The 16,440-nt window shown below is 42.9% G+C and overlaps 1 protein-coding gene across 2 annotated transcripts in view; it reads left to right on the top strand.

The window, feature by feature from the left end:
- Positions 1 to 11,907: 11,907 nt before the first annotated feature.
- The window catches only part of MLLT3 (MLLT3 super elongation complex subunit), a 136,168-nt gene continuing 131,635 nt past the window's right edge, over positions 11,908 to 16,440 (top strand). For both annotated transcript variants that reach the window (XM_054809401.1, XM_054809400.1), the window contains exons 1-2: positions 11,908 to 13,122; positions 13,663 to 13,843. In XM_054809401.1, the coding sequence (XP_054665376.1) occupies positions 13,111 to 13,122; positions 13,663 to 13,843 (193 nt within the window). In that variant the 5' untranslated portion in view covers positions 11,908 to 13,110. The remainder of the gene's footprint in view (positions 13,123 to 13,662; positions 13,844 to 16,440) is intronic.

Genomic DNA, 16,440 nt, shown 5'->3' with positions numbered 1-16,440 from the left:
GGGGCAGGATCACCTCCCTCGACCTGCCGGTCACAGTGCTTTTGATGCAGCCCAGGACACGGTTGGCTTTCTGGGCTGCAAGCGCACACTGCCGGTTCATGTTGAGCTTCTCATCAATCAATACCCCCAAGTCCTTCTCCTCGGGGCTGCTTTCAATCCATTCCTTGCCCAGCCTGTAGTTGTGCTTGGGATTGCGCTGACCCACGTGCAGGACCTTGCACTTGGCCTTGTTGAACTTCATGGGGCTTGCATGGGCCCACCTCTCCAGCCTGTCAAGGTCCCTCTAGATGGCATCCCTTCCCTCCAGCGTGTCGACCCTACCACACAGCTTGGTGTCATTGGCAAACTTGCTGAGGGTGCACTCAGTCCCACTGTCCATGTCGCCGACAAAGATGTTGAACAGTGCCGGTCTCAGTACCGACCCCTGAGGGACACCACTTGTCACTGTTCTCCACTTGGACATTGAGCCGTTGACCATAACGTTGAAATAACTGGTTGTACTACAAGTGAAGGCTCCTTAGGAACATTAGTACATTTTATGTTGAGGTTGCTACATTTCCAGACATATGATGCCTCCTTGTTAAGGGTTGCTGTAAGGTGCTGCTGCACTGACGAAGGGCTTGACTGGTCAGGCAGAGCTAGAGCCAGTAGAGTACTTCTTGCTGGTGGACTTCAGACCATTAATGAAGTGAATCGGGGGCAAAATTCAGATCAAGTACATTTCTTTGTAGATTTCAGTAGAAGTAATTAAGTAGCTGTGTTGTATGTTACCATAATTATTATTTTACACTAAGGAAATAGTGCTGAATGTTTGGCTGAGGGTTCCTCCATTGTATATTCAGACTGAATGACAAGACAGAGAAACTGGCCTTTGAATGCAGACGCTTTGCATGTGGGGTAAAATGGCTTTGGATTTGTCAGCTTTGTTGCATTTGACACTTTGGCTCATGGACAGAAGTGGCTGGATGGGAAGTGGTGGGAGGCAGCAGCTTGTTTATCTTGCGTTTTCCAGCCTTCTCCAGTTGTGGGGTGTCTTGTAGCTGGGCCATTTGGTCACCCATCCTGTCCTGCCACAACAGCCTGTCTCCATTTACTAGATGCTGAGATGTTCTGCCAAACACAGTTCTGCGTCACTCACTCACTGTGTGCCCACCCCCAGCTTTCTTGTTGCGATTAGGGTCTCCCACACCTGCAGCTCCTTTAGTTAACAACAGGAGAAAGAAGTTTCTATTTTGCACAGACTGATCTAAATACAAAAAAACCCAAACCAAAACCCACAAAAAACAACAGACAAAGCCCAAACCCTTTTGCAATGACTGTATGTAAATTGAAAAGAATATTCAGATATCTAGTGTTACATAGTACCTATTTGCTAGATGACCAGCAGTGTATCTGTGACTAAGTTTACAGTAAGAAAGAAAAAATCAAAACCCCCTGGAATCTGACCCTGAGATCCTGAGTACTGTTACCTGGATGGAGCTGAGGGTATTTTGCAGTTCAGAGGGAACAGCTAAATCAGTTGAAAGAAGGCTCAATGTACAACCAGGGAGCAGCCAGCGCAGAGTCCCACAGCACCTGGACAAGAAGAGCTGAAGAAGCTGGTGAGGTGGCCAGGGTCAGCAGTCCCTGTGGTTTTAGTGTGCTTGGGCATTGTTGAATCATTTATCTAAGCAGTCCCCTGGTGTTTATACCTTTGCTGATTTGTTAATCTGATTTTGGTTTCGAGCACATAAAAATGAAAATTTCAAGCAGATTTGGATTGTTGGGATGTGATTGTAGCTAAAATAAAGAGATCCCAGGAAGCTTTTAATATTGTGCAAGTTCACTGTAAATATTTCCTTTCTGCATTTTGAGGTCCATTATTCTTGAAAAACTCTCATTTGCTTCCAGCTTTCCTTTCTGTAAAGCTCTCATTGGCTTCAGAAGTCCATGGTGGCATCAGTGAAGCATTTGGTCCCAAAGCAATGTACTTGTAACCTTGTAGGCCACATTTTAAATATCCTAATACTGAATTGCTTTTTGAACCAAACTTACACAGGTCATCTCGCTATTAATTTCAGTAAATGTCTCTAAGTAGTTGTTCAAACTTGCTGATTAATAATTACATAAAGCTGTCAAACTGATCTTCATCTGCTGCAAAAAAGGTACTCCTGAAGTCTATGGAAAATCTGTATTTTTCTCTGTAATCTTAGAAATGCATTTGTGTGTTGTGTCGTGAGAAGTACTATCTATGATCTGACAGAAAAGAGCTGGGACTCTTCCTATGCATTATTTTCTGTTTATATTTGGTCCGTCCAATATGTGGGATCAAAAGCAGAGTTATGGTTCATAGCTAGGATGGGGAAGTAATATTTAATGCTAAATTTCAGACCAATGTTCAGATACTAATTCCAGTATTTTTATCCTATTTCACAGGTAGGAAACTCGAAGAAAGGAAAGAAAAAGATTTGCCCATTGCTTCACAATGAAACTACAGCAAGATGAAGTGAAGGTCAGAATTTTGGGTTAGTTCCGCATATGCTTGATCCTGCCTGTGTGCAGAGGGTTATAGTAGATGGTCTGAGGCTCTTTCTATCCCTTCATTTCTATGATTAGCAGAATTTTCCTTTCAGGATATTTGGATATGGGGAGGGTGCAGAAATGTGTGTATTTTTCACCAGGACATCATGTGTATACTCAACAGAATTTTCTCTGAAATTCACATTCAAAACCAAAAAATTGGCTTTGCTCCAATCAGTAATTTTGCACTTACTGTGTGACGTAGATGGAGTAGGCAGACTTGAAACTATACTGAGAGTTCCTAGTACATTTTCAGAAAAGGAGAGCACTGACTGGGCGATTCCCACTGACAACAAGAATTTTTAAGGTTGAATGGATATTCTTTCATATTTTTCTGAACTATAGAAATAATTTCCAACTCTGCTTGCTATTGTTTAGACTGTATTCCATTAGCATGGTTTAGTTGATAGGTATGAACATCCTGTGCCTATATTAATGTGCCAGAAACTGATATCCATTGCATTACACTGCCAGGCTCAAAAGTTTGTGATCTGCAGCACAATGTCTAGCTGGAAACCAGCCACCAGTGGTGTACACCAGGGGCTGACACTGGCATCGGTACTGTCTAACATCTTCAAGAGTGATTCAGATAACCTCAGTTACAGTCTCAAGGAGGATTTCTTGGATTAGATTTTAAGAAACAACATTTAATGTCTTTCTAGAAACCAAGAATTCTACTTAGGAGTAAGAATAGATGTTTCATATGTGTACTTACTCAAACATAAAGTTAGAATCTCACTGGTGTTTTCATAACCCTGGGATGATCAATGTAACAAGATAACATGTCTTCCAGATCAATTAATAATTATGAAAAGTCTTTATTTGAACATCAGAAGCCAAGTGGGAAATTCAAACTCAGTAAGTGAGTTTCAAAAACATATTACATCTTTAAACTGTCAAGTGTTTTGAATACATTTTTGCAAGTCCTTGAGGCCACATCCCTGTCTACTTTTATATTTCCATCTGTTTATGAAGCCCTCTAATGCTGTTATTTTGAAATTATATTTCATATTACGGCAACACCTTAATCAGTAATGATCTTCTGGATTCTGCATTCAAGATAAAAGATTGCCAGCTGCAGCAAAGAAAGCCATGAGACTGGGATATGAGTGACTTCAAAACAATGAACTGCATTCTGCTTTCACTCACTTACACAATACAGCACAACAAAACCAGAGGAGGAGTGAAGGAATGCAGTTAAGGATGTGATTTAGATTGTTTTATGCCTCAGCTCCTCTTTCAAAACATAAAAGTGCCTATTTTTAAAAAATAATTTTTTTCTACTTTAGCACATTTCAGGCTCCATGAGATTAAAATTACCATTCTCATGATCCACTTGCCTACATGCCTGGTAGTCCTCTGGGAACCTTCAGTTCTTGGACAGCTCATCTCAGAGTAATATGCCTTTACAATTCCGCCAATTGCAACTGAACAGGTATGTCAGAGAGGAGGACTGTATTGTGTCTGCTAGTGTAGGCATTTCAATTATCAAAGTCATGCTCTGTGATTTTTTTTCCAAGAGCAGCAAAATCTAGTCAGTTTCTGTGGCCAAGAGTGAAGTGGTATTTAAGTATTAGGGAAAAAAAGCTTAGTTTACTAAATATGTAAAGAATGGCCTTTGTTCCTGTGTGCTGTTAGATGGATTAGTTTTATAGGTAGCTTCCAACTTGGCGTAAAGGACAATACTCAGAATTCCTATGCTGTCTCTCCATCTTATGTTTTCTTACTGCCAGTTACATTCTTCACAGTTCTTTCAGAGCTGTGTTTCCAATGGCTTATGTTTTCTGGGCTCACTGAAGTTAAATTTCCTTTGGTTCCGTTTGAGACTGCATTCTGGAATCGTCAAGATTTTGATATCATTATTAACTCAATCACTTGTATTGAAATGATTTCCAGTGTTTGCAGTAAGATAAATTTTAGCAGCTTAAACACTTCTTTGACCCAAACTTTCCATCTTCTTTTGGCCCTACAAAGTGTCTGTGAAGCTTACTCCCACTGAAGACAGGCTTTTAGAACAAGATTTTGACCCCTCTGCCTCAAGACCTAGGCTCTGAAAGCAAATTATTTATGATCCAAGTACTCCCCCAAAAGAGTTGCAGTCCTCCTGTAATCCATTTTTGTAGGAAGTGGTACCACTTTTTACCCTAGTCTTTCAAGTATTTCCTTGAGATGGGGATGCAAGTGCAGAAGGCTGATGAATGATGTGCTGGGAAACTATTGCTCTATATATTTGTGTGTGTGTGTATAGAAATATATATAGTATATATGTCTTACACATATATCTTTGTATATATTTGCAGTTTGAAGCAGATAGATCAGGTTGATAGTTTTGGTCAGTTTAAAATATGCTGTATGGGGAACAGATAAATGGGTAACGGGTGAAAAAGAGGCAGCGACGTATTGAAAAGTGGAAATTGCAGTAGATCAGGACACCATGATTTTGCATTTGTATCTTTTGGAGAGTTGGGGAGTTTTATTTGAAATTGTAAATATATGAAAAAGTATCTGGAATTAAAGTCATATGGTGATGGAAAGTATTCTGATTGGAAATTCATTGTGCATTGAGGGGTGCTTTACCATTAGGAGTATAAACAGAGTGCAACTGCTCTACTACTAAAATCTTTGAATTCAGTGGACCACACAGGGATTATATGGAAGGGCTTCTGAAATCTGCATGGCAAGTCAGACAAGCAGCAGCTCCACTGGTCCCCCTCCAGCAGCTGGCAAAGCATTTCCACTTATCTTAATTCTCCTTTGCTCCCCTCTGTGCCTTCATAAAAATTGCCTCCACCTTCCTTGTAATGCTGTGATTACTAGCTGATTCCCAAACATCCATATGTTGAGCAGTCTAGCTTTACAGCTTCTCATGTGTAAAAGTAGCTATTTCTCATTCATATGATTTCTGTTTAGATTTCTGAAATATGCCTATCTAGCCTCTAAGGCCAGAATTCTGCAAAAACATATGTAATATATTCCTCAAACTTTGCAATGTTCTCATTTGTCAAATAATTTCTTATTAATTGTTGAGCTAGCTGTGAATTTCAGTCCCTCTGGTCTCCCATACTACCTTTGTTTACACATTTTTTTTCTACTTCTTCATTTTTTTCAGGGCCAAGCTTTGTCCTCACTGGATTTAACTTCATGCCTTATTTTGTTGTCCTTGGTCAAGTCATCTGTTTCAATTCCCCATCCATAAAGTCAGGCTAAAACTGCTTTCTGAGTCACAGTGATGATATAATAATGAATTCATTAAAGATGAGGGCAACTAAGACCCTATGGTTGTATGAGTACTTGTCACTGATAAAGAATTCTGCTTTTTTCCTTGAGTTTCTCACCAAGGTAGTGCCAGGCCATTCCAGCTTCTCACTCACTTGCTAGTGATACTGGGAATAAGGAAGGTCTGGCTAGCTCGTGGTTTGTGCAGCAGAAAGTGTGAAGGTAGCATACTCAGCCTGTCTGACACCTGTAACCAAGCTGTAGCATAAGACAACTGACTTATGTCCAAGACACACTGGTCATCTGATGCATAAACTCCTGTCTGGGATAATGGTCAACTTACCTAACAGTGGCCGGCACAAGAACCCCATGCAGAGTGAGCACAATAACATAATTGCTTTACACTCTGGTTGATTTCCAGCCGGGAGATCTCTCCATCAGGCCAAGAACAGAGAACACGGATTTCAGTGAAGTTACTCCTTAATAGCTCTCTTGCATGTGTGATCAGACTGTACTGGCTATGGTTGCAGAAATCCAGAACAGGTTCTCTGAAATTGTTCGTTTCACAGGCCTAAACTGAGTACAGAATTTGACTGCGTTTCTTTGTCTAATAGGAGTATTTCCTCTAGGGGCTACACCATTGTAAGGGAATAAAAACCTAAGTACTTCCTTGTAGGTCTCTCAACAAGACTTTCCACTCTGAACAGATTTCCTTATGCATCCCTAGAGGTCTTTAAACAATTTTTTTCCCTACCTTCTATACTGTAATATCGTGCATAGCCAAGACTCCCTTTTTGCATTTATCTTTTGTCATTACTGCCTCCCTCTGAGGAGGCTGCTGGTGAGTTACAAACTTTGTTATATTGTTTTTTAAAACATGCAGCCATTGCTGTTAAAGATCTTTTCCATTGACTAGGAGTTTAATGTTATCAGCTAAAGTGCTTATTTTCTGTTTGATTTGTGATTAGAAATGGACAAGCCAATAAAACCTCAAAACATGCATGCACTTGGCCTAGGCTGCTTGGCATTTGTTCAGGCTATGTAGCTAACTCAAAAAAAAGCCAATCCAGAGAGAGAGAATTTTGCCATTAGTTCCTGGCAGCCAGAGTGCTATTACAGAGGAGCTTATACATATTCCTTGTTGTATGTGTAAGATCAGCTGCAGGCTCATTTTAAGTTTTGGCTCTGGTTCAGACCAGCATCTTAACATTGTAATCGAAGTATCTGGAACAGGAATGGACTATGATTTTATATATATTGTCTGCATAAGGAAATTAAAAGATCTCAAATACAGAGAAATTCTGACAGATGATATATTTAAAAGGCACAATGGTTTCCTTTATGGCCAGTAATATTAACTGTTTCAGTTAGTTGCTTTTTTGAAACATTTAAAACCAAGGCCCATTAAAAGTCAGTCCATGTATTTGGGTGACAAAATTTGAACTTCAAAAAGTAAATGTAAAACAGCTGTGTTTGAAACACTGAAGACAATTCAGTGTGTCCAAGTGACTTGGGAAGCTGTCTACTTTTTTGTGACATAAGACGTTTCTGCCTTGTGTAAGGAAATAATACAGCAAGGCAGCAATTCCTTTCAGCTGTGTCTGGAATCACCAACAGTATAGCTATGAAATAGGGCTCTTGTTAGGCCAGGTGCAATGCTGCACTAACACAGCTACGCTGCTTCCAGAGTTACCTGTACATTGAGCAGAAATGTTGACCCATGTTCTGTCTAAGTCAGGGATCTGGGATCTGTGCATCACACTTCACAGCGTGATGTAGGTATGTCTGAAGGTGTCTGAACATGGAGACTGGTGCCTAGTGGGAAGCCTACAGCTACATGAGTTATTTCAGCAGACATAAAAAGTGCAAGCGTTTTTAGCATTGCAGTAGCTGATTACACGAACCTTTATGTAGTTAAATACCTTTAAGAACGTGACCCAAATGTCTCTCATTTTCCAGCAGCTGTATAATTACTCTGTGGTAAACCCTGTTTTAGTGGTACTGGATAGTACTACCAGAAAATTGCCTTCACCTTTGTAACTCTGTAGTTGTTTGAGTCAGGGTCTTTGCACTTTCATATGCCCATAATTGCATCCATCTGCTGTAATGAGATCAAAGAATGTTTATTTTAACTGTTAATCCAAAATGAAGAAAATAGTTGCACAAGTTTGTCACGTAACCAGCTCAAGATCACTCTTTGATTCTTAGCCTGTCAACCAAAGATTATATTTGGAGTTTGTGAAATTGATAGATATTTTAAATGGCTGTAATTGCATCATAACTTCATCTTGAATACTAATGCTACTCTTAATTTCTTTTTTGGTTTAAAAATCAACATTATTTCACAACTGACATATATTAAACTACTCCCTTTTCTCTTCCGAGTTTGAGCCTGAATCTGCTGTTGTTCCTAAGTAATCATTACTCAACTGAGTGGTCTCAGTTAAGTAGTTAAAAAGACTATCAGAGTGAATAACGTTGCACTGATGTGCAATAAAGGAAAACAGCTTGTATTGATTCAGACCTGTTTGAAGTCAAGAGGGAAATACTTTTGTCCAAATATGTCAGAAATAAAAATCAGCGTAGAAGGACTCCAGAGGATCATCCAGCTCCATTTCTTCCAGTAGAATCCCGAGTTAGGGAGATGAATACAGAGTGAGTCTGTGCCAGAAAACTCACTCATTTAAGGGATTCTGGAAAATGGAATTCTCAGAATTGTCTCACTGTTATATGTTAAGAATAAATTAATTTTCTGCCTGTCTGACAACCTTGTTCTCAACTGTAACACAAACTAGAACTATCAAAGAAAAAACATCTCCCTTCAGTGGAATACTTCTTGTCCTCTTCTTTCCTGTTTCTTCTGTGGATGAAAATTAAAAATACAGCAACCCTAATCATACAGCGTAGCAGAGAGTCCTTCTTGGACATCTCTCTTGCTAAACCAATTCGGATCTCACCAGCTGTATTACAGCTACTATTAAAAGCCTAATAGCTACTCTGTTTGCCTACACTGTTACCAAAACTTCTCTCACTTTGTTTCGAAATGGCCTATCAAAGCCGTTTTATTCATCTGCACTCTAATCCTGGTAAAACAAAAAGGCCAAAGAGACCATAAAGTAACAGGACAACCGTTAAGTTGATTATAGTTTTGTGGCCTTCACGAAAAATCCCCAAAGATTCAAAAGGGACTTTGGTTTCTTGACTTCAGCATAAAAACTAGCAGGAACACATACTTGGTGGAGACAAAAGTTCTTCTTTCACTTGTCTGATTCATTCTCTTTTGCAGTAAGTACATCTGATGCTGCCAGGCCTAAAAGAGCCCTTCCTTTCTCAGAAATTAGTATATCAGGAGGAAAGAAAGAAATGAAATCTATAACCTTCTGAGACAAGCAGGGCAAATAAATAAATCTATGTACAAGTATATCTTGTGTAAAAATGTGTCATCATGGCTTTAAACTAGGAAAATATTTATCATCTTTGCAGACCTTTAAAATGGGAAATGCTTCTTTTTCCATCCCTGCCATGGATCCTCACAAGTGAATGTATATTCAGGATACTGTGACTTCTGTCTAGCTATAGCTGTGGATCATTTGTGGAGTCATACAAAGGGAGAAATAAATTTAAACATTAGAAATAAATTTAAACATTTATAAATATTTTAAGTAATAATGATTTCCCAAACAAACTTGTGAAGACTAATTCAAATCTTTGCCAAAGAACAAAAGCTGGAAGAGAGTGGACAAGAAGTAGAAATACTCCAACTTAGAGTGATGCTTTTATTTTTGTATTTGACTACTTTGATTGTCCGCCTTGTTCCTACTGAGCCAAACAAAACTATGAGGTGACTCATACATAGAAATTGTCCATACTATCTTTTTTTCCATTCAAATGGAGTTTAAAAAAGTGTCGCATTCTTATGTGGTATCCTTGCAACAGAACATAATTTATTACACAGAAAAATAGTGTGCACAACTTCTGCCACAGAATAAGAAGCAACTATATTCTTCATGATGTCAAACTATTATGTAAATAAGGAAGGAAAACACAAACAGGCAGTCAAAATCTTTGAAGAGTTGTCCAGAAGCATAGAGCAATACTAAAAAAGGATTTACATTCTAGCTAGCAAGATGTATTGAAGACAGCAGTTCATATATAATAGCATTTTGAACAACAGTGATTCCAACATACATTTCCTTGAGAAACTAATGTCTGTACCTGAATGTTTCAGGGCAGCATTCTGTAGTCCTCAAGTCTTAAAGCTGTGGGTACACAGAGGAAAAAAAAAGACTCTTAGGGCTGATACTGCAGTCACTGAGTATGGAAATAATTCCATAGATCTGTTTCAGTAACAAATATGTATCACAGAGCACTTTGCTGGTTTCTGTATAACTGCTGTCAATAAGATAATATGTTTAATGCATTGAAAGTATCTATGAAACTACATACGTATCAGCTCAAATACCCACTGAGATAATTTTAAATGCCTATGTTTAAAAATCATATGATCTTTATGGATTAAATTAAGGTTTGCCTATTACTAATTTAAGTACATTTCTCCAATTTTTTAAAGGCAATAATAAGAAAGTAGAAATATGCATAGTAATCATCATAAATCACACGGTATCTGCCATGCTAAGAATGGAGTGGTAGCACGTTTTGATAGCAGAGAAGCACATCTTCCATGTCTTCACTCTGAATTTTATGCTCAGATTGGCAGTGTAACATGAAGTTGGAATGTACGTGATGGGGCAGAAGAAAAGAAAGAGGAGTGGTTTGGTAGTGATTTAAATACTCTTGGCCAGTTACTGCTGTAAAATCATCAGTACTTCAAATCTATTGTTGGAGTAAGAATCAAACAGTACTTTCAGGAGTTGCGTTACTTGATAATGAAAGGTCACATATGGTTTGAAATTAAATAATGAAAGGCAAAATACTTTTAGTGTATATATTGGCAACATGTTACACACTCAACGCTGCACTAATATGGAAGAGTACATTATGATTAAGCACCAAAAATTACTGTCTTCTGAATGGCAAAACCCCTCACTGGCACAAAAATGTTTAAAAGTCTGATTTCCAATGAAACCAAAGGGTTCTAGACAGGTAAATGCTCTTGATGATCTATTCTCAGTCCTTACAAGTCCCTTAAGTGACTGGACACTTGAGAAGAGCAGCTCAGCCACAGCAAAAATGTAACCTTTCTAGGAGAAATGCTGGGGATCCTCAGCCTGCAGATTGCTCTGCTCAGATGGGCCCTGACACCTGGAAGCCCACTGCATTAAGGGCGGTAGCGGTCCAGGCTTGCTGTCCTTGCTCATGTGCATAATCCTTACTCTAGTAAATGGCATTGGTATCTTTTTTTTTGTCTGGCATGTATGAAGTTTTAAAGTTACCGGAATCAGCTTTGACGGGTTTATGAACTCAGCGGGAGGTCTTATACATGCTGACTTGCTGGCTAGCTCAATGCAAGATTAGTAGAAGATACATGAACTACTAGATCTGCACATTGCTGTGTAAAACATGGAAATTCAGGTAGTTGAGGGGTTAATGTTAAGAAATTTCAAGTCACATTGTAACTTGTGGAATTTTTACAAATTGTATTCATCCTTTTGAGTTGTTGGTACTGATTTTATTAATTTGGGCTTACAACATCCATAAGACAAATAAGATATAGCTCAGTAGTTTTGAAGTAATTATTAAGTTATGCTAGAATTTCGATAACGTGCGTTTCTCATTCCGAAGTGAAAAGAGAGAAGGTACGAGTGGTGGATAGATACTTAAGAGACTTCTGGAGAGGTCAAATGAGGACATTAGCGCAAGGACTCCGTGCGCCATCTCTTGGTGAAATCTGGAACGCCCGGGGGTGTGTTTGGTTTGTGTGTACGTGTGCTTCTCTTGGAAAAGATTGCTGTGTCCGTTGTTGAATCATTGGGTTATAACTGTCATCAGAAAAATTATCAAAAATATAATTATCGAACAGACAAAAATAGTTTTCAGTGTGGCAAAAGTTATTATAGACAATTTTTGGACAATTTTACGGCTGTCTGAAAATACTCATCTGATGAGCATCAGTACCGCGATTTAGATACTCGCAGTAAATCACTTCCAGCTCCTCACTGGCATATTCCTGTGGCATGAATTATCATGAATGAATTGTTGAAGTAGTAACTGTTGTTTTAAAAGAATATCAGCACGTTAATGGTAGAAATCGCAGTTCGTGCTACAAATATGCGTTAAGTAATCGCGAGTGCCATTTTCTGCCTGCTGCCCGTCTCCACCTGTCCTACCTGTGCGATGAGGGCATTCCCTTCGTGCCTTCCTCCCTTTGTTTTTGCAAGAGGATTTACCGGGGGCTTTGCAGAAACGTTTGTTTGTGACGGGACACGAGACGGAGGCTGAGGTTCGGGGAGGAAGGTCCTTCTTTTAGTGTGCCTTTGCCACGGGGAGTCCTTTCACTTTAATTTTGGCCGGACATCCCTGACGGGCTGAGGCCGGCAGGTCCCAGCAGGGGAAGCCGACGGGCGGGCGGTCTCAGCGCGTTGCCGTTTCCCAGCTGTGAGGAGTTACTCGCTCTCGCCGCTGGTAACGGCGGATCCACACCACCGAGCTCCACGCTGTCGCTGACAGCTGGGCATCCCGCCCGCCGGATCGCCCACGGGCGAGCGGCTTTGCGAGGGGAGCGGGTCACGGCGCCGCGGCCCTTGGCGTGGGGAGAGGGAGAGGAGAGGGACGGCGGCAGCCTCCGCCGCCGCGCGCCGTTTGTTCGCGCTGTCCTCGCGGGCTGAGGAGAAGACCGCTACCCCGTTTCTCTTTTGTTCGTAGCTGTTCTTGCTCGGTTTCTCTTCCCGCTTCGGTGCGGCGGAGGCGCTTGGGGTGTAGCGCTGCCGGGGGTAGGGTCGCCGCCCGCCCAGCGCAAGGCACCCTCTTCCCCGAGCCGTATTACTTTAAGGGCCGGCGGGGCGGGGCCAGGCGGAGGGGCTCGCGGCCGCGCCGCCGCGCGCCATTGGCTGACCACGCCGTCCCGGTGCCCGCCCCTCTCCGAACACTGTTATGTCTGTGTCTCGGTGTCAGTCCGGCGAGCGGTGCGCATGCGCGGCGGGTGCTCATCCAGCCGGCGGGGCCGGGGCGACCGCTGAGGTCGGGGCTGCCGCGGAGTCGGTGTGGTGCGAGGGAGGGGAGGAGGCGGACAGCAGGAGCAGCGAGGCAGAGGATGCCCGCCGCCCTCCCGCCGCTCCTCTGCGCGCTCGCCGTCGCCTCCACGTTTTCATGAATTAGCGCAGCGGGTTGGGGGCAGGGGACGGGAGCAAGCGCCCCAGCGGAACCGGCGCCCCAGGCATGGCCAGCTCGGTGAGTATCGCGGACCTGTCGCCTCCGCCCCGCGTTGCCCGGTGTTGCCGGGTGTTCGCCGCCGGGAAGGGGTTTGCGTGACGGGGAATTTCTCTTTGCCTGCAGCTTTCCCTGCCTCCCGCTCCCTTCCCGCCGCTCCCGGCAGCGGCACGGAGCACGCCCGCACCCAGAGCGAGGCGGCGGGTGTCGCCTCAGCCATGTTCTTGCCGCCGCACCGGAGGCACCGGGCGCGGAGGCGCCGGGAGGGAGGACAGTGCGACCCTGACAGCGGTCCCCGGCTGCCCGCGCCCGCAGGACGGCACCGCGGGCCGGTGGCCGGTCCTCCCGGTGGCGGCGAGAGCTACGCCCTCGCCTGTATGGCTGGGGTTTTTTGTACGGTTGCGGTGGTGCCTTTCTATTTTTCTTCTTGCTGGATTTCTGGTACCGTTTTGTCCGCCTGTCCCCCCTCCGCCGGCCACGGGGCCGGCTTCCCCTCGGCCTCCCGCCCAGCCCTTCTTCCTCGGGCGCTCACCGGACGCTCCCTGCCTTTTCCCCCCGCAGTGCGCCGTCCAGGTGAAGCTGGAGCTGGGGCATCGAGCCCAAGTCAGAAAGAAACCCACCGTGGAGGGCTTCACCCACGACTGGATGGTGTTTGTCAGAGGGCCCGAGCACAGCAACATTCAGCACTTTGTGGAGAAAGTCGTCTTTCACCTGCACGAGAGCTTCCCCCGGCCGAAAAGAGGTAGGTAGGGCCCGCCGCGGACCGCCCCGACGGGACCCGCGTCTAGCCCTCGCGGCCGGTAGCGGCGTCTCCCCCCGGATGAGCGCTTCCCAACCGGCTCCGAGCGGGCGCAGCTGACGGGTCTGCGCCGGTCTCCGTGGAGAACAAAAGCGGCCGTCAGTGCGGTGGTGGGCTGACGGGGGCCCTTCTCCAGGCCCGCTTGGGGCTGCGCGGGGGGGAGCCCCTTTCTGCTCCTTCCCCTCTCCCGCACTTGCTGCCGCGGCATCTCCACTCGCAGCTGCCCGCGCTCACAGGGCCTGGGCCGGCCGAGAGTGTCGGTCCCCGGTGCCTGCTGGTCTCTCGCTTGGCGGCGGCGCGGGGCTTTCTTCTGTCTCGGGGTAGGTCTGCACCGGAGGCTTTTGCCCACGTGTTGCTTATTTCTGGCTGGTCTTACTTTCTCCCGATGTACTAAATGCCCGACTGGGACAGGGATGCCTGGAAACCTGTTCCTGCTCCGATTTTGGTACTTGCATTTGAACTCCCCCAATGCTTTGCTTTCTGCTTAGTTTTCTAGTTCATTGTCAGGGCTTCAGTTTTTCCTAAGTATATGAAAACTTCTCAAAAGGTGTGTGTATGTGGTGCGTATGTACCCGTATAAGTTGGGCTGGGAGAGGTATACGAAGCCTTTTGTTTTTACAACTGATTCCTCAGCCCTTACTGTCCTGATTATTGTACTTGGATTAGTAGAGGTAACAGTACAAATTAAAGAAGTGAGCAGGTTTATTTATCTATGCAGACACAATGCTTAGTATTTATCTTTTGTTTGATCTGCAATCTTTATTGGCATCTAGAACTCCTGCAGTTCCTTAGAACAATATCATCATAAATCCTGTCTGCTTAGAGCTAGGTGGGTAAAAATTGAATGTTCAGGGAGCAAAACCCAGGAAATTTTCAGTGTTGAGATAAAAAAAGTTGGGGGCTATTTTGTGGTAAGGTAAAAACATATCTTGGTTTAGTGCTTCTCAGTTTGAAGATACCAAGCTTTGACTTTTTTTTTACATTAATTACTGTTTCATCTAGGATATTTTCCTTCCCTTAAGCAATAGAGTGTAAGAAGTGCAGTATTTCAACTGCTGAGATTATCTTCTAAAGTATAAGCTATTAATTCCCTTTAATTATCATAGTTGGTAAATTTTTAAATCTACTGTAAACCAGCGCAGTACTGCACAAACAGTTTTCAGTGGATTGTATGTAATACTGCAGTACTTCTGATGAATTGCCCAGTCAGTTCTGCACTGTGGAGTCTTCGTCCTGTTTTCTTCTACTTCTGGTACAGAAAAACATAACTCTGCATTGATCTAAATAGTTTGGCAGAGAAAAGGTCTGAGTAGCCTAAATAGGCAAGATAGCATTATCTATATTTAGTGAATTAGTTGTATTGAAATCAGTGGTAGAAAGTACATTGAGCACTTTCAAGCTTTGCCTGTGTAGGGAGTGTTTGTGTTACTCTCTGCTTTTGTTATCCACGCTTTATCTCTTTATTTTCTTGTTGTTGTCTGGTCCTGCGGAACATGACTGCAGCCCAGACTACGGAGTCAGTTGCTAGGTGTGATGTGGAGCTTGCTAATAAGAATATATTTTAGGACTTTTGCAAGTGAAAGATGCATAGTTTGCCACTGGGAGTGCTTTGTGTCTACAGCTGCTGAGTTTAGTTATGCAGTCATTTAAGCCATTGTTTTAAAGTGTTTATTTTGGGGTTTTATTTCTATGCATGATTTTCATGATGTGGCAACTGCTGGGAAAGATGCCAGCTTATATAGCCCGGGAGGGGACTTGTGATACTGTGATTGCACATGACTTGGATTGTAGGAGAACACTGCAGCCGCTCCCATCCAGTGTAAGCTCAGATGGCAAGCACTCCGTTCATTTCTGGGCTTTGCTTAGCCTCTGAAAACTAAAGCGATGAGCAAAAAAGAGGTGCTGAAGAAATTTCAGGCCCCTGAAATCACAGTAGGAAAGATGAGCATTGTACTTCCGAGGATGATCCATGTGTGAATTACCTAACACGTTTTCTGCTGTTCAAAAGTATTTAAAAGAGTGGTGCTGATGTGTGCCTTGTAAATGGGAGCGTTTTGTTTGTCTTCCTAATTTACAAATACAGTTCACATTTTGGACAAAAAGAATCTAGGTTTTCTTGGCTCTGCAAATCAATGCTGTTAGTTTGATTTGACCTCAGATGCATTCAGGGTGGTATCTTAAATGTTGCATATTTACAAGCAAGCATATCATTCCTATTAGTGTTAGTCAAACTACCTGTTTTCCATCATTTCCTCTGAAGTTGTATACTCTATTTTCATATAAGACAACTTACCACTTGGAGATACGTGGGAAGATCTCAAACTAATCCAGATCCATGGGTTGAGCAAGATGAAGTAGGTGTACAGTATTAATCAAAAGCAAGTACTAGTATACTGATGAGACCTAGTAACACTTAGCTCTCTGGTAAGTGATTTTTTTCTCTCTGGATTAATGCTGCTTTAACATGTATGCTTGCTAGGAAAAGTTTTAATTGTTAAGTCTATCTGTAGAGCTCACACATAAATTTGAAAGTAATAAAT

Source organism: Grus americana, chromosome Z, assembly GCF_028858705.1.
Source record: "Grus americana isolate bGruAme1 chromosome Z, bGruAme1.mat, whole genome shotgun sequence".
Taxonomy (NCBI): Eukaryota; Metazoa; Chordata; class Aves; order Gruiformes; family Gruidae; genus Grus; species Grus americana.
The sequence above is the reverse complement of the archived record's forward strand: the minus strand, read 5'-3'. Positions and strand labels throughout refer to the sequence as shown.